Source organism: Lytechinus variegatus, chromosome 1 (genome assembly GCF_018143015.1).
Source record: "Lytechinus variegatus isolate NC3 chromosome 1, Lvar_3.0, whole genome shotgun sequence".
In the NCBI taxonomy this organism is placed as follows: domain Eukaryota; kingdom Metazoa; phylum Echinodermata; class Echinoidea; order Temnopleuroida; family Toxopneustidae; genus Lytechinus; species Lytechinus variegatus.
Window position 1 is genome coordinate 91,669,754 of NC_054740.1, and position 19,337 is coordinate 91,689,090.

Below are 19,337 nucleotides of genomic sequence, written 5' to 3' on the forward strand. Positions count from 1 at the left end.
CATGTTAAACAAGGTCGCCTTCACGCCTTCCCGTCTTAGACAAGGCGCCCTTGTACAAGTCGCCTTCTTAAACAAGGCGCATTGGCGACTTTGTACAAGTCGCCATATCGCCTTCTTGTCTCAGACAAGGCGCCTTGGCGAGCCGCCTTCCGGGCTTTTTTGGCCAGAACAATGCGCCTTGGCGAGTTAGATAAGTTTCCGTAGAAACGAACAAAATTCTCATGTCACACAATTTGCATTGCAGGACAGAGTTTTACGATCCTGTCGACGGGCCCAAAAGTCTCTTCCAAAATCAATATGCCGTCGTAAAGTCCGTCTGCGTTGCACAGGCGAAAATTGGGGATTAACTCTTTGTAAGACGGGTGTATTAGTTAATGAAAGCACTTAATCTTGCAAGAAAATAAAATATATGTAGTATTAAATAAAATATACTTACCGAAGATCTTCTCTATCAGTGTTTTCGAGATGGCTCTTCCTTCTTCTGTAATCAAAACTGCATCGGTGTTTTTGTTCTCCTAACAACATTGTAGCACGGTGTGGCACAGTGTTTTAATACATAGAAAGTGTTCACTCCAATTTGAAAATACTGTATCAACATAAGAACGTCTCATCAAACATTTTAAACCCTGCCGTGTGGATTATATTGGAATATGTTACTTTATCTGGAAATATATCGAATTGGAGTAACCAGGACTGCAGTTTCTTCGGAAAGTGTGTGATTGGATTTGTGCTATGAATCTGTAGTGTCCCATACATTTCTTCTGGTGTGGTGTTTCTTGCTGCCCAAACTTGTAACAAGTTTTTGAATCATTGTTTGGTTCAGTCACTTCAGCTAACTAGTGCACAATAATGTCTTAGTCAAATTCTTCTTCTCCAACCGTGAATACAAGACATACTTCTGCTGTTACTGTTCAAGTTGTCACGGAGCTACTCAAGAACACAGAGTTTTTAATCTACTTGATTCTATGCAGTAGAAAAGAAGATTTGTGATCTTCTAACAAAGTATTTCGGCGAAGGACAATGAAATTGGCATGTTGAATAAAGCTGAAGCTGATCAGTCCGAAGAAATCTCATCACTGAATGTTGCCCTTGATTCTTTGGAGCAATATTCTAGACGCTCATCCATCCGAATCCTTGGAGTTGAAGAGAAACAAAGAGAAAACACAGAAGCGGTTGTAAAAGAAATCATAACAAAGCTGGGAGTTTCCTTCGATGAATCACGTGACATTGATCGACTACATCGCATCGAGTCAGCAAGAACTACAACCACCACTGCCAGACCAAGATCTATTATTGGGTATTCCATGCCAATTCACCCAATGAAAGTGCAATTTTGCACCCGACCCTCTCGGAATTCGTTGTAAATTGGTACACATAAAATTCACCATGGCCCACGCACAAAACAAAAAAAAATAGTCAAATCGGTCCGTCGGTTCTCGCGCTACCGCCCGCCCCCCTTTTCTCCTTAATTGTTTTGACAAAAATGGGCGTGACCTTCAACTTTCAATGGCCATTGCATCGTAACGTGTTGACCAATTTTCACGAAACTGGTACCATTTAATAGGAAATTCAGAGAGAAATCCAAAACATGCATCAAATAATGTCTTAGAGCGATTTATATGGTAATGACCCTTGACCTTTACTTTGACCTTGAATTTGATCCCCGGACAAATAATTTTTTGACTTGATTTTCGTGTATGTTAATTATTTGTATGATATTGACAAAATATGTTAAAACCAATGATGATATTTTATTTCTTCACCTTTTAAAACTTCCAAAGATACCATGAAATTTCACTCTAGTCCCACATACTGATATTCATGTTAGTAAAGTGTTCACCAGTTACATGATTTCTTCCAATCTTAAGTCACAGTATGCAAACACATGATAAGAAATTAAGCTCATCAGTTCACAAATGAAACATTAAACATTTATGCTCATGAATAGGTATCTGTTTAGGCATTTTGATGTTCAGCAATATATATATCATATATATATATTATGGGAGCCTTAAATAAGCATATACTCAACAATTTCATGATAAAAGTAAACACTTTACTAACAAGAATATATATACATATATCTTCATCGTTCAAGACCTGACCGTTAAAAAGCAATCACTTTTAGCGAAGTCTCGGGCACACATAATATAGCTTGGTCATCAGATGGTCGCATTTTTGTGTCAATAACAAGTGGAGGAAAATCTGTGCGAAAACTGATACGAAATCAAGATGATTTACAACTCCTGTAAGTAGACTAATTGTATTAGACATGATAAGAATGCTGATGGAACTCCTGTACATAGACTTATATCAGTAGGCATGTTCATGATGCTGATAGAACTCTTGTAAATAGACTTGTATCTTTAGAAATTGATCATGTTGCTGATGCATGAACTTGACTGTTTAGTATGTTTGGCTACTTCATGCTTTCATCAAATAGCTTCTTTATAATATAGGTTTGATGTGTACAATTGGATCATTTTATCTTTTGTGTGTGATTCTTTGTGTGCGAGTGTGTAGTGAAATGTCTGGGTTATGTATTTGTGCTAATTGCAGAACTTCTTTCACCTCTCCTACTCAGTCTTCATTTTGTATTGATTGTAACTCTATTATATTTCCATTATTATTGTTGATGACTATAACTTTTACATGTCTGTCTATACCTTCTTTCATTTGAATTCACATATTAAGTTACTATGTGAATTCAAATAAAAGAAGGTATTAGACAGACATGTAAAAGTTATAGTCATCAACCATTTGAAACAGATTTCATGACAATATCTGAGAATGAAAAGTCACTTTTTGATACAAATTCAATCAACATTGCAAATTCTTGTAAATGCTTATTCGCTGATGATTTTTGTAGCAACTTTATATTTGAATTTTCAAAGTTCTCAATACTTCATTTGAACGCTAGGAGCTTGAAGAAGAACTTCAGTGAATTTCAAATACTTTTACATTCACTCTCTTATGATTTCAGTATTATTGGTATATCTGAAACATGGTTCAGTAAAAACACAGAGTTTTCATTATTTAAGTTGGATGATTATAATCTTGTACAATCAAGTAGAGCCACTCAAAAAGGTGGTGGAGTTGCACTTTATGTTAAAAAAGACTTGAATATACAATTTCGGTCTGACATTTCTTTTAATGCAACAGAATATGAAACTTTTTTGATTGAAATACAAGGAAAAACAAAGCCGATTTTCGTTGGCTGTGTTTATAGACCTCCATTTTACTGATATTTATTGTTTCCATGATAAAATGAATGAAATTTTGGTACAATTGGAAAGTGAGCGAAGAGATGTTTATATAATGGGAGACTTCAACGTTGACTTACTGAATTATGATATACACATTCCAAACAACTGACTTTCTATATTTAATGTTTTCTTTTAATATGTATCCCTTGATTACTAAAACTACACGTATTACGTCTTCCAAAGGTTCTTTAATAGACAACATTTTTATTAATTCAATTAAAAAAAGTAAATACCAAGGGCTCATTTATTCAGATCTCTCCGATTATTTCACAATATTCTGTGTATGTAAATATGGAGAAAAGTTTGTCTTACCGATTAATAATAGAATCATCAAAATAGATTAGTAAATGACAAAGGAATAGCAATGTTTAAGGAGAAACTTAGTACAGTAATTGATTTGCAGACGGTTTATAGTAACGATGATGTGAATATTATTTTACGACTTTTTTATTTCCAAATTTTGTATGTGGAATGTTTTCTTGTCTGTACTGTAAAACCACGCAGTAGTAAAATACATTTTAAGAAACCTTGGATTACAAATGGTATATTGAGGTCAATAAAATATAAACAAAGAATGTATAAAGGTACGATGAATATATTGAATACAAGGAAAAGAGGAAATATTATGATTATAAGAAATAAACTTCCATAATTAGAGCGTCAAAGGCAAAATATTACTCTATGTTATTTTTATCAGTCAAGGGGGACATGGTTAAAACGTGGCGAGAAATTAATAATTTACTTGGAAAAATAAACGAAACTCACTACCACAAAAACTGTTTTGTGGAAATTCATCTTTCCATTCATCTAAAGACAAAGCACAAGCTTTCAACCAATATGGTTAAAAATATTTCAGCATCAATTTCTAATTCAACTAAGTCATTTAAAGACTTTTTAACTACACCCTCCATGTCCTCTTTGTTTCTGAATCCGACCTCTCCATATGAAATTATTCATCTTTGTCATGGACTTAAATCATCTAAAGCAACAGGCCCAGATAATGTATTAACTTCTGTTTTGAAAAAAATGTATACACATTTTTTGTTGAACCTCTGTGTTGTATTTATAATAAATCTCTTGTATCAGGAGTATTCCCCCAAAAAACTTAAAATTGCCAAAGTTATTCTTTTATATAAGAAAGGCCCAGTTGATTGTATAGAAAATTATAGGCCCATTGTACTTTTATCTACTTTTTCAAAATTACTCGAAAAATTATGAATAAAAGAATTGATAAATTTTTATCCAAAAATAATCTTCTAGTTTCAGAGCAATTTGGCTTCCGTAAAAACAGTCTACTTCTTTAAGCACATTAAAAACTATAGATTATATACATGTATCACGTAAATTTAATGAAGGTAAATCTTGCTGAGGGGTTTTTATGGATCTTTCCAGAAAAGCCTTTGACACCATCGACCATCACATACTGCTCGAAAAATTGTATTATTATGGTATAAGAGGTGTATCTCTTGAATGGTTTAGAAGTTATTTATTTGAAAGGAAACAGTACGTGATGGTCGATGGTGTAGCATCTAATTTTTCATATATAAATACTGGTGTTCCACAAGGATCTGTGCTTGGGCCTATGTTATTTTAGTTGTATTATAAATGACATTATACATAGTTTAAATATTCTTAAATTTTCATTATTGCTGACGATACTGCTGTCATTTCATATCACAAAGATATAAATTTAAATGTTGATAAAACACATTACATAATTTTTTATTCCAAACAGAAAAAAGTTTCTTGTCAAGTTTCTCCCGTGTATATTAAAAAATAAACTCTTAAGAAATCTGAAATTGTAGAATTTGTAGGCATCAAACTTCATGAATCACTTGATTGTTCTCATCACATTTCTTATGTTTGTTCTAAAATCTCAAGGGGGTTGGTATTATAACACACTTTAGAAACACATTGCCAAAAATATTTTATTAACTATTTATAACAGTATTATATTACCACATATCAATCATTGTAATATGATATGGGGCAACTCTTAGAAGACACACCTATATGAAATTCATATTCTTCAAAAACGTGCTGTTCGTATAATTACTCATTCTAACTATATGACACCAAGCACTCCTCTGTTTTGTGACCTGAAATGTTTGCCAGTTATTTTAATCTTATTACACTAAACAATTTAATATTTATGTTCAATTTTCATAAAGAGCTCCCATCAATATTCAATGATATGTTTAAAACAAGTTACTTTTAGCATTCTTATGAGATAGAAATCAAAATTCTTATTCCTTTTGCACGTACCTCATTTACCCAACATACAATAAGATTTCAGGGTGTTCATGATTAGAATTCGTTACCTTACATTGTGAAAAATTCTTCAACTTTAACGAGATTCAAATGCTTATGTAAACAATTATTGTTTAATCGTTTGATGTGCACTGAGTAGAGGGTATTTTTTCTCCCTCTCGATCTCCCTCTTCCCTTTTTCTTTTTCCCTACCTCTCCTTTTATTTTCATATTCCGCTAGCGCTTCCTTTCTATCTTACTCTGTTAACTTTTCAATATGGGTGTGTGTTGGTATGCTGGTGTAAGTGTGTGTGTGTGTATGAGGGCATGTTTTCTTTTTATCTGCTTTACACTTTAACTAACAATGCAAGATCTGTTTTGTTTTGTCAATTATTGTATTGTACCGGGTCCCATCCTCGCATGCTATGCTTTTCTTGGGGTCCTTCCGATTTCTATTCATGAGTTTTGTATGTATTTGATTTGAGTTTTTAGTGGAAAATAAATGAACTGAACTGGTGGGGGTTTCATAAAAGTTGTAAGCACTGACTAAATTGTCAGTGCTGACTATTTTAGTGAAATCCTTGGTTTTGATTGGCTGAGAGACACTGGTCTCCGACAGTTACTACGGTAACAGTCGGAGAAAGACAACTTTTCAGTGCTGACAACTTTCATGAAACAGTCCCCTGAACTGATCTTTTAGGTGAACTTTCAACCAATCAGCGATTGCCGTTAATTTAAGAGTGCATGCGCACATTGCGTGAAGTTTACTATTGTTACGTCATAGTGTTGCACAGATTTGAGGTTGCGTACTGCAATAAACTTTTTACGTCACAATCTGTTGACGTGTACGTGTTTTTAATGGGATGAGGGTTAACCTCCAAGTTAACAATTGCTTTTTTCTGGATAGTTGCTTTTTCGGTTAATTATTATTGTTTTTGTTTTTTTACTTTTGATATTTTTCTATGTATCCTTTTGATTTTTGATTTTCGAAATAATATATATTTCTGAAATGAATATATTCTTCATTTATTTTATAGCTTCTATTTTATAGCTTCTATTACTAGTATTAGGGATAGGGAATGTGAATATGTTACATCAATAATGCATTTATTTTATTTAAGGTACATGTAATCGCGGTATTGTTTTGTTTAAGAAGAACGGTGTATTCAAAGTGTTATTTTACTTGCACCGTATATAATTTGCACTTGCACTCTACCCTTGTAGCACACACTCCACTAAGTTCTACGATAATCTCCGGGAATGAATGAGTCTGCAGAAGAATGTATCATAATATTATATTCAAGTCCATGTTAGATTCATTTCTAATATTGAACATCTCATCAACCTAATCTATTTTACATTAAAATAGTTTAATCTAAGAAAATAAGGGAATGAAATGAATGAAATCGATACATCTTGAGTGATATGAAATGAATGACGCGATAATCCATTGATGTTGAATAGAAACAAATTTTAAGCAATGATTGCAATAAGTTTGTAATTTGTACAGTGTGAATTATCAGCAAAATCAGCCACTAATTTACAAAACATTCCGGTCACAATAATAAATTTATAAAATATTGTAGGTCATAAAAACCATGTCACTTTTAATTTTCCGGCCATTTTAGCCTTTACAAAAAAGCAGCGGAAAATATAACCAACTGTAGAGAATGTAATAATACATGTGTATACGAGGCTGGTTACGTACTATTTTATTGTTGTGTGTATTTGTATTCAGGCTTATTTATTAGGCTGATTTTGTACTTCTATGTCCCATGATAGACCTATGTATAGATTTTTATGTCAATAGGGAGGAGAAAAGGAGAAGAAAATAGTAAAAAAAGGAAAAAAAAGGGAAAAAAATATCTCTGGAGATTCTCATTTGGATATTCATGTAGATACCATTTTCTTTCTTCTTCTGTTTTATATTTTTACTCGGGTTTTTAATAAATCGAAGATAAATTATACATGGAGCAAGGAGCGCGCTTATAAATTATGCTTTCGAAAGACACAGTATCAAAACCAATATTAACTAACACATCCATGAAAAGAAAAGACAAGCACGAGTAATAACTGTTAAATCTAACAAACGGTGTTTATTAAACAAAACACTCAAAAGATATAAATACTCCGCAACGTATTTCCTAGGTGAACCTATATCCCACACACAGTGCAATTTATTATTAATAGCAAAATTGAATGACGGGAGCTGCGACGGGGAGGGTGGAATCCCTGTCGCTTAGCCTGGCGGAAATAATGACCTCTTCCCTTGAACGAGTCCAGAGACAAGCAACCCGATTAGTAACAAATAGGGGAAGGCGGGGTAAGTTGTGACAGTTTTTGCTTTTTGCATGTTAGAATTGATATGATTAATAATCTTGTCGAAATAAGTACCTTGCCTTGAAATTTAATTCTTTTGAAATATTTTCCACCTATATATAACTTTCTATCCCCACACTGAAAGTCGTCGTGACCTTTGAAAAAAACGATGTCAAATGGCTCAACTTGCCCCATATATGGGGTAAGTTTGAGCCACCTTCTGGGGTAAGTTGAGCCACAAAAACTATGTACAAATTGTATGAGGGGAGAACCAGCATGTCAATTTTTTGTTTAAGGTCTTTTCACTTGCTAATTCTCTATAAATACTAACATCCTTTAAAAGGAAAAGAGCAGTCATGTAAATTTGCTCCTTTCAGCCAGCATTTCAATCGATTTTTATGGTTTGTTTGTTTAAAGATACATTACCATAGGAATTACCATGGCTCAACTTGCCCCATGCTGTTTGGCTCAACTTACCCCAGTCCTAACTTAGTGCGATAATTTTGTATCCACACATTTATTATGCATCCATCATATAAAAGACTATGACAAGAATGAAGATCCATACCTGGACTAATAATGTTGTTATCATGTCTTTATTATATTTAAAGACGTATGTGTTTATGAAGCACTTATCTATTTCACACTCTTTTTTACTTTTTTGACTGAAATTCATATTTTTCCTTCTAAAAAAACTACTTTTTGTTTCAAAGTTGAAAACAATATGGTGGGGTTAGGGGTTATGCTGTGGGTCATCTATATATGACACCACCACAATGTCTGACTCATTCATTATTGGCCTGGGGCTGGTGGCTCATCTTGCCCCTATGCTCAACTTACCCCGCCTTCCCCTACATATGAAAGAGAATCAAGTGTTATCCAACTTCTAAATTCACTCAAATGGAACTCTCTCCAAGAGAGACGCGAAGCACACCGTTTAAGCTGTTTTTCCAAAATGTTACATTGCAAACTGGATATAGACGCCCGGGCAAACACTAAACCTAAGCCAAACAGGAACAGACGGGGACATTCCTTCCAGTTTGAGGTACCATCTTCCAGGCTCGATGTGTACAAGAACTCTTTCTTTCCCCCGCACAATTGCATCGTGGAATGATCCCCGGGAATGATATCCACCCTACCATGCCTACCTTGGTATGTCAAACCGACCCAGATAAATTCAAAGCTGCGATTCTAAAAACTCCTTAAATCCACCCTCAACCACCACAACCTCCATTTAAAATTCCACCAGGGGCCCGTTGCATAAAACTTTTTACCTTAGAAAACTCAGGTTGTTATTACCGGAGTTTTTGCCCTGTGTTAAAGTCAGTGGCAGAAAACAGACTAACCTTATTTTTCAGTATTTACCAGAGTTTTCTCAGGTAAAAATTTTTATGCAACAGGCCACAGGAGTATTTTGGAGGAACCACAACCAAGTACCATGACCTCAAAAAGAAATAACACGCTTCTTTTACAAAATCCCCAGAATAATACGTAATGTTCATTTTTATTCTCATACCGATACTTCATTTTTCAACGATGAAATATTAGAGATAAAAGATCTCTGTAACTGGCATTTAGGAATTGTCATCTTTTTCCTGTCACAAAGTCTACTCCACTGCCCTCTCGTCTTGCGCCTTTTTTTCACAAGAATATGAAATTCCATCATATCCCGCTAGGCAATTTGATCAATTTCATTCTCCGCTCTTGCGGACATCCCTTGCCCCAAAAGTTAAAAAAAATAGTATTTATGGGAACCATGGACCTACCACACTGGATTGAAATTCATCAAACTGTCAAATTGATTCAAACGATCGTTCCCTTAATAAAAAAAAAGTTTAAAACGATTAATTATACAATAGTACATCCAGTACTTTTCAAAATATACTACTGTTATTCAATCTTCAAAAATGAATGTTTGAATTATACTTCTCTTCACATAAATTTATAAACATTCAATATTTTCTTAATCTTCTTTCTCTTTCTTGCTTCCTTTCTTTTTTTAAAATATTATTAATTTTCAAAGCCCTCTGTACATCCAATACTTTTTTTAATATACAACTGCTATTCAATCTTCAAAAATGAATGTTTGACACGTGGGGTAATCCTTCTCTTCACATATAATTATATACATTCCATCTTTTGTTAATCTTTTTTTTCTTTCTTGCTTCCTTTCTCGTCTTTTTTAAATATTTATTTTCAAAGCCCTCTGTTTTTAAATTGATATTTTTCCTTTTTCAAGGCAATGTATAATGATCAACAATTTTATATACAGTATATACAATCTTATTTTGACTATATTACTTAGAAATGGTATTTAATCTCAGAGGCACTAAATTTTCTACAAGCTCTGCTTTTTTTTAATGTCTCATTTCTCAATTATGTGTAACAAGCTATCGATTTTTTATATGTATCTAAGATTAATTAATAATTTACTCAAATTTTACTCCAATATTGAAGTATACCACTTTTTGTTATGTTTCATATTGTATTTTCCAAATGCTCATTTCATACATGAGAAAAACGCTTGAACTGAAAACTCAGAAAATAATTTAAGAAATTCATGAACAATATTGACATATACGGCATTTTAAGACTCATATATGGTCTATAAAATTGAATATATTTATACGATGTAAAATCAATCAAGCTATTAATAATAATGAACTATTTTTTTTTCTTTTTAAGTAAACACAAGAACACGTTAAATAGTCACCGAAAATAATAATGAGGCAACACAATTTTAGTAGTCATGGTAGTACTTGTTATATCCAAACGAATAATTTCTCTGAGTGGTGGCGTATAATAACATAATTTCGTGATTAATTTTGACATAATGTCCAGAAAATGCACCCTTTTACCTTTCCTTTCTTTCTATTTTCTCCCTTTTTCTATATTTGGTTCATGAAAATCTTCTCTCTCTTTTTTTTTTTTTTTGGGGGGGGGGTGAGATTCCATGCTCCACAAGCGCCCCTTCCCAATCACATGTGCCTCTTAGTGTCATTGTGTTAAATCCTAGCCGTCTGCTTGCTCTTTTCATTTGCAGATCTCTTCGATGACATGTGAATGATGGTGTATAGATAGGGATTGAGTGACGAGTTGATTGGTAAAACAAACACCACCAACCAGGCGTAGATATCTGGTGTAACATCGACCCCAACCGTCTGGACGAGGATACCAAGAATGATAATGGGCATCCAACAGCAAAAGTCGGTGCCAACGATCACGAACATCTTAAAGGCCATCTTGATTTCGTTAGAAGCTTCTGCCCTGCGACCGACTTCGGCCTGATCCAGACGAATCTTGATGAAAATAATGATATAAGAGAAGAGGATAGTGATGAAGCTTAAGAGGTTTACTCCAAGGAACAAGAAAATGGAGAACTGCCATGTCGAGACTGTGGATCCTGATGCAACATTGTAGGTCACTGTGTTGTACTGGGCAGATGAACGCAGGTCAATCACAGTAGAGATGTCCGTTGACTTCCTGATGAATGGGAGACCAACGCAGACATCACTGAGACCATAGGCATCGGGTATAACATTGTTCAGCAGGACACCGATAAGACTTAGAGAAATTGCGACTAGCCAGATGACAATAAGAGCAACACGGGCAGATGTGGTACTAAGGCGGTGTTGGCTGAAGGGAAATACTATGGAAATGAAACGATCAGCTGTTATCAAGGTCAGGAGAAAGACCGATGCTTCGCTGCTAAGGACAGATAGGAATCCTGCAATCTGGCAAGTGACACTGGAGCGCCATTCATCAGCACGACCTTCCCAGAAATAGGATTCCCCAATGTAGATATCCATGACTGCAATGAGTACCATGTAGATTCCCATAAAGAAGTCAGACACAGCTAGGTTAGTGATGAACATGGACTGGATCTTACCAACCGTTGTCACTGAACGGCTTCTGATTCTCAAGGTGATGACAAAGATGTTACCGAAAAGGGCGCTCAAACCAAGGATCCATATGAAAACCTTGATGGTTGTGTTCTGAAGAAAGGTTTTTCGGCAGGTGAAGAGAGGGTGAGCAGGCTTCTGGACAACGCAAAGAACGTAAGTCGGTAACAGGCAGCATAAACGCTGATCATATACATATCTATAAAGCAAGGATAAAGAAAATTCATACATTACTTTCAAAACTTTTTTTTAATTAAACAACAAAAGTTATCGAACTGACAGTTCTTTATTCATCAGTGACTTCGTGGAGGAAATCTGTTTGTATATTTTTCCCATCTTGCCCATTAACTTTTCAAGTCCATTAACCGGATTGATTGGTATATTGAAACCACTTCTTAGAGGCTGCACGTGAAATCAGAAGTGAGAAGAGTCAACTGCACTAGACTAATCATGTTAAATCGGTTAAGACTTTTAAACAATTTAAAAGAGTATTGAAACAACACTTAAAAAATGTCCCCACTCTGTAATGTTAAATATTCTTTCTAATTTCATGTGTATCATGTAGTCTGATATATAACTTTTTAGTTATGATTTATTTTATCAACTTGTTTTACATTGTTTCATCATCTATTGTTTTTGCGTGAAAGTTTGATGTCAAACTTATTTGTACTTTTTTATATCTTGTATTAGTTACGATGCATTTAGCGCTACTTAAAAACTGATTATAGTATAATTTTCATATGTAACCTTGAAGTACTGATCGTTTACTCAACCTGTTTTACAATTATTTTAATCATATTTTGCGTAAATGGTTTTTCATGGCAAACTTATTTGTTTTTGTCTTTTTATATATTAAGTTTTACAATTCTTCGTGTAAATTTAGTTGTCTAGACTTAATTGATGTAGTTTGTAGATTTTTATAGGTGTTTTTTTCATAGATGTACATTGTTGTCAATTACTGATGTAAGGACCCCATTGGAAATAAGACATCTCGGCTTTCATGGGCAATCCTGTCAAGGTATACACTACTGTTCATATTTTCAAGTACTTTTTCATAGTTACCTGACAAATAAAATCAATCAATCAATCAAGCAGTTCTAGAGTTATACTGAACCGACGAGTATTTTGTTTTGAACAGCTGAGTGTCGAATATGAGAGTCCCATGTGGATTTATAAAATTGTCACCTTTAAATACATGTGAATCAGATGGACAATCATGCAGGCATAGGTCAACAGTGGCAGCGAAACCGTTTTTAAAGTGGGGGGGGGGGGCTGATCATGAAAAAAATCACAATCATATGGTAATTTTTACGTTTTTGTACACGGTTTTGGAAAAAAAAATGGGGGGATGACGCCCCCTAGCACCCCCCCCCTCCCCCGCTTCCGCGGCCCCTGGTCAATATTGCTTCGACTCAACCACTGATGTAATCATTAATATACAACATATTTTCAAAAGGTACTTACAAAGCCGTCAAGGAATCCAGTCCATCAAATATGCCGGGGTAAAGAAGGTATGGTTCTGGACTCAGCGATGAAATTACTCTAACATAATAGAGGAAAAACAGGGGCAAAAACAGAAGAAACGTTTAGAGAGAAGGACAATCCAACCGTATCATCATTGTTGTTGTTGTCGCCTACAAACAAATTCGCAATGAAGAAGCGTTTAGAGGCGTGATCTTTATTTTACTGGTGATTGAGGACAGTACCACCGCGATTAAAATTCATTTTAGATTTATGTTTATTCCATTTTCACCAGAAAAAATATGAAGTGATATATATACAATGACAATGTGTATCATAAAAGAAATTATGAATTGAGATGCTTTGTATATAATCTACATATTAGTTTATCAGTAAAGAAAACAAAATTTCAGAGCATTTTTTTGTCAAACATCAATATCTATGGAAATGGAGGATACACTTAATAGCAAATGCATGTTATTGCGTTATCTCTCAAAGATTAAATTGTTAGATTTTTCAGTTGCAACTATGTAAATTAACCCCCTTTATCAAGATTCGTCTTTTGTTGTATACAAAGATTAATAACAGTAAGATCTTGATGATCACATGTGGTTTAAAAGACGTAAATAAATCACACAGACTGAATAACTCGGTCAAAACTCACAAATCAGTCACAGTAGATAGATTGTGGAAGGCTCCCGGTTCAATGTATCTTAATTGATTGTTGTTAAAATTTCTGTTTAAAACAATAAAATGCCATATGAGAGAGGGAGTAAGCTTACAATGAAAATTTGACGATTTAATTATTCAGAGTGAAACATTTTCTTTCTTTTTTTCTAAAGAGAAAACACAGTAAAGAGGAAATATTTGTATCTGGAGAGGAGTGAGAGATGGAAAGGAATTAGTTTTTATTTCAATTTAAATCTTTAATTCCAAATCATTTACATTACATTAATTCTCTAGAGAAATCATTTTTACTGTGATCATGAATACTTGTATATTAAACATAACTTTACAAAATTAATATTCACATAGAGGCTTAAAACAAAAGAGGGGGAAGACAGAAGAGGGGGTGGGGAAATCAGATATTAAATGAAGTGACATTAGAAATTATAATCAAGAAAAACAGATTGAATCAAATTATTATTCATTGTAATCTATGTAAACAAATATTTAGGCTATTTATTCGAAGACATTTATATCAAGTAATTTCGCGCAATAATTAAAAGTATAATTTTTTTAACAATATTCGCGCAAAATAACAAATTATCTGATAAATTTCCCTCAACTACATATCATCATGTTAAAGCTTGTAATTAAAACGATTTTCTATGTAATTATCATTATATACGACGAAATTTTGAATATCAGAAGAAGAACATTTTTTCACTCATCTCACGTTTTTTTATGCATTGTTTTATGTATGTTATCATGGTTATTGCCTCTTAGCAATGTTACTTACATCCTCTGTAGGTTTCGTAAGCCAGTAAACATTGAAGCATTAATTGAAGTCATAAGGTTTCCATGCAGTAGGCTTTAGTGTAACCGTGATGACGTCATGGATTACGTATCATGTAGACAAATTTAAACATAAAAAGAATAAGATTGTTAAGCAGACAATATACATAAACTAGAGGAGCAGAAGAGGAAGTTTGGAAAGAAATCATCGGGATACATATTCACATTTGAATGGTATGCGCTTTAAAGCCTAAATAAACAACAGAAACAAACGACAAGTTTACAGCTATGAAAAAATGTAAATCAAGTTTAAGTGTTTGCCTCTCCCCCCAAATTATGGCACAATTAAAGCTAGGGGAAGAAAAAGAACAACAACATAAACAACAACAAAGACGGGGTTTAAGAAAGGGAGAGAGAGAAAGACAGAGAGGGGGCGGAGAGGGTCGCATTAAACAAGGAGAATAAGTAATATACCATGAAATAGATCACTTCAATTTTCTTACTCAATACAGACTTAAAAAAACATTTTATCCCCATCATACAATCTCCTATATGAATACTATTCTTACAAAAAAATCTTAATGATTAATGATATATGCATATTTTATCATACTTATGCTTATTATGTATGTTTTAAGTTTAAAATTATTAATGTATATGTATTTAATATGTAAGCCTCTACTTTTTATGGAAGCAACTTTGTAAGGGTCATTCAATCTTAATTATCTTTCCCCGAGAGAATGTTAGATTTATACTTGTCTGAATAAAATATTTTTTAATTTCAATTTAAAAAAGCAATTTACCCTTTCAAATTTAATAGTGTGAACAATAATGTATTTTTCTATGAAATACCTATCTGATATTGCTTGTCAAATAAAAGCAATTTTTATCAATTATATTGAAAACTTTTTTAAAAAGACAATGTTCAAAGAATTTGTTTACATTTTTGTATCATTTTTAATCCCGTGTTGGCTTTATTACATCTCAAATAAGAATTATATTATGGTGGGGGTGCAATAATGGTCAGATTCACCCTATTGTACTCTTCAACCTACAACTTCAAAGCTCGCGTGAGAAATCGATTAAACATCTCAATGAAGACACGAGACATTTTGATCAACAAAATAATGAATATTGAAATATTTTTATTTCAGCACGTGTTTGGAAGGGAAATTTTGTTATTTGGATTTGTCCTTGCAGCACGAACGAAATCGAAGATATTTCAAAACAGATTTTAGATCTTCAATCAATTTTGATCCGCGATACTCCTTTCTTCAGTATGGTAGACTAAAAATAACATAAGGGATAAACTATGGGGTTTTTTTCATTTAAAGAAACACCACATCTTAGGAGAGTGAAATCGATTTATCAGGATGGTATATAGCTACATGACAATCAGATTAATCAAATTAATTTGATTGATCAAATTAATCAAATGGATTTTATTCGAAATGTAGTTGATAGGGGAAAATGCGGTGTACGATAGAATTGGATTATGAAATATTTGAGGATAATGGGGAAAATATATGTCCCTGAGAATCACAAGAGAGTAAATGGCATCAAATTTTCTTTTATCCAAGGCCCGGCGTGTGATATGGTTTCAAAAGTGCAATTTATTAATAATCTCATTATCTTAAAACACATCTTATATTAGGAAGTTTTAGGATAGATGCAAGATCCATCTGCTCGTAAAAGAAATGTAAGAGAAGAAATAAATGAAATGATTGAAATTACAAACGAATAATGTTTGTGGCAAATGAAAATAATTCGCCATAACAACAAAATATGAATATGGAGATGAGGGAATTTTTTTTTTCAAAAACATAGAAGAAGAACAAAATTAAAGAAGTGAAAGAAGAAGGAGGAGGAGATGATGATGATGGTGGTGATGATGATGATAATGGTGATGATGATGATGGTGGTGATGATGACCATGATGATGATGATGATGAAAGAGAAGAGGGGAAGAAAGGTGAAAAATAAGGTGATGAAGGAGAAGAGAAGAACAAGAAGACGAAGAATGTTATAACAAACTTATGACATGGGAAGGACGAAGATAAGACTGAGACTTATGATATATATATAAATAAATAAGAAGATAATTTAGCTGCTGCTGCTGATGATGAATACTTACAATCTTTCGAGTGTTTGACCAACATCTTTGAAGGCACCAGCCCTGACATGAGTTATTGTATTGTTTTCCAAGTCTCTACATAGAAAAGGAATGTTTTTTTGTTATACTCCATATAATAATTGTTGACAGTTTTAGACACCTTCATATATGGATTCCTCAATATATGTCCATTTAAATATATAATCAAACGTAGTCATAATTATATTTAAAAAAAACAGAAAAATGTTCAAGGATATACTTTTTTCTCAGGGATTTTTTTCTTTGTATTGCGAGCTATCAACAATATCTTCATTATTAAATCGTAACAATACGAAGATAAGAAAAATATTTATGTGTGTGTGTGTGTGTGTGTAAAATATGATTTGCGTGTGTGAGGCATGTTTTGTGTTTTTGTAGTATCTATAAACATACCACACCTACCTTAAAAAGTCGCAAATGAAAATATCTTTCTCTAAAATTTCATTCTCTAACCATTTTTTCAAAGTTTATATATAAACCCCTCAAAAAAAGTTTGGAAATCTGTGTTTGGCCATTAATTTCTCCCAACTCCCAATTTTACACAATGCATATTTTACATCACTCAAAAGATCATTTAATTTTCTTTAAAATGATACCATGCTTGTTATGATCATGCCATCACAAAAAGAGCAGAATTCAAAAGTGATGAATGAGGTCTGAATTGAAAAGCTGCAAAACGAGCAAAAAATTGGAAATCTTAGTTTGGCCATTAATTTCTCCCAACTACCAATATTGCACAATACATATTTGATATCATTCGAATTATCATTTAATTCTTTTTAAGATGATATCATGCTTGTTATGATCATGCCATCACAAAAAGAGCAGGATTCAAAAGTGTTGGATGATGTCTGAATTGAAAAAACTGCAAAACGAGCAGAAATAGTCATAATTCCTTAGTCTGTGTCAATATGAAAATCCATTCAAATCAAGCCCCTGCTCTGTAGTGATGGTTCTGTGACTGTAATATAACATGGTTTGAGTCGTGGTTTGAAATCATCACGCATGTTTGTTTGTTATGTGTTTGCTTGTGCAGAGCTTTGTTTGATTTCCATATTAATGTTGACGTTAAGGTGCATGAAAATAATCAAAAGAAACCAATGAGAAACCCACTCATCACCGCTGAAAAGAAAGATCAGTGACTTTCAATATTGTGTCATTTTGCAACTTTTGAATTTTGACCTTGCCCCACATTTCAAGGCACTTTACATTCATGTGAAGTTTAATCATATCATGTAGGGTATCATTTTAAAGAAAATTAGATGCTCTATTCATTAATATTACTTACACATTGATATTTACTAAAATTGAGGAGGGATTATCGATCAAAGTCAGATTTCTAAACTTTATTGTGGAGTTAGTGCGAATTTTAAATCGATATAAAACTGGGCAATATATCGGTATTCAAAGAGCCGATTTGTCAAACGAACATGCAACACAAATTAATTCACAGTAAAAACTAGCCCCCCCCCAAAAAAAAAAAAAAAAAACGCTGGAAATAAAAGTATAACAATCTACTGGTTAAGGTATCGTTACTTACATAGACCTTATACGGGCGAGGCCTTTGAAACAATCGTCACTGAATTCATGAATCGCGTTAAATTCCAAGTACCTATGAACGAAAGAAAAGTTTAGAATATAAATGAGAAAATTAATTCAACAGACAAAAGAACAATTGCTGTACGCACTCATGTACATTCACTCTTAATCACACTAAATGGAGCGAGTACATTTTTAAAACGTGAGGCGAATATGGGCAAAAATAATGAAAGTACAGAATGCTTTTACTTCACCACCGCTACTACTGCCACTATACTGACACTTATCTATACTACTATGGCTATACTCATAATACGGTTATGCCTCTTGTACTTAGACTTTCATTTTCTTCTTTGGAAATGTTTGAGAAGGGAAAATGTACTTACAAAAAATTTAAATAAGAAAGACCTTTAAACGTCCAGGCCTCAAGAAAAGTTAGTTTGTTGTGCGCCAGGATTCTGTAAAGATCGAAATAAATAATTAATTTCATACATTATGATCACCAACGTTTGTCGCATGTATAATTAAATGACATACTTTTCAAATGTAAAGACTGACATTATTAGCATATGGTGATACTTCGTGTCAAGCAAATATATTTATTTGCAAAAAGCATACAAGTTATAACAAAGATTCTTAGAGGAATGAGAAGAAGAAGACGCAAAGCAGTATAAAGAGAGACAAGGCCTTGCTGAAAAGAGGCGGTGCTTCTTTTTTTATTTTTCATAGGCTTCACACCCTGGAAATATGGAAGTAATGCTCATGGCAGAAATGAAACCAAGTAACCTACATAAACCTTTTATTTTTCTTGTCAAAGTTGTCCTGGAATAAAATTACCTTCTTTTTGTAACGACATTTTTTTTTTTTGGGGGGGAGGGGGGCTTGTCAAATCTAAACCAGCACCCCCTGTAAAAAAATAATAATAATTCCCAGGGGCCCTGGTGAGAGAGGGGAGGAGAGGGTAAGAGAGTGCAATGGTATAGTTAATTA

General features: G+C 33.4%; 1 protein-coding gene across 1 annotated transcript; it reads right to left on the reverse strand.

Moving 5' to 3' along the window:
• Positions 1-10,769: 10,769 nt before the first annotated feature.
• On the reverse strand, positions 10,770-18,799 carry LOC121406589 (G-protein coupled receptor GRL101-like). Its single transcript, XM_041597600.1, has 7 exons — positions 18,734-18,799; positions 18,349-18,420; positions 16,791-16,865; positions 14,661-14,732; positions 13,863-13,934; positions 13,202-13,279; positions 10,770-11,936 (listed from the first exon to the last, which is right to left on the reverse strand). The coding sequence occupies exons 4-7, from the start codon at positions 14,711-14,713 to the stop codon at positions 10,841-10,843; spliced, it is 1,299 nt and encodes a 432-aa protein (XP_041453534.1). The 5' UTR covers positions 14,714-14,732; positions 16,791-16,865; positions 18,349-18,420; positions 18,734-18,799; the 3' UTR covers positions 10,770-10,840.
• Positions 18,800-19,337: the final 538 nt, after the last annotated feature.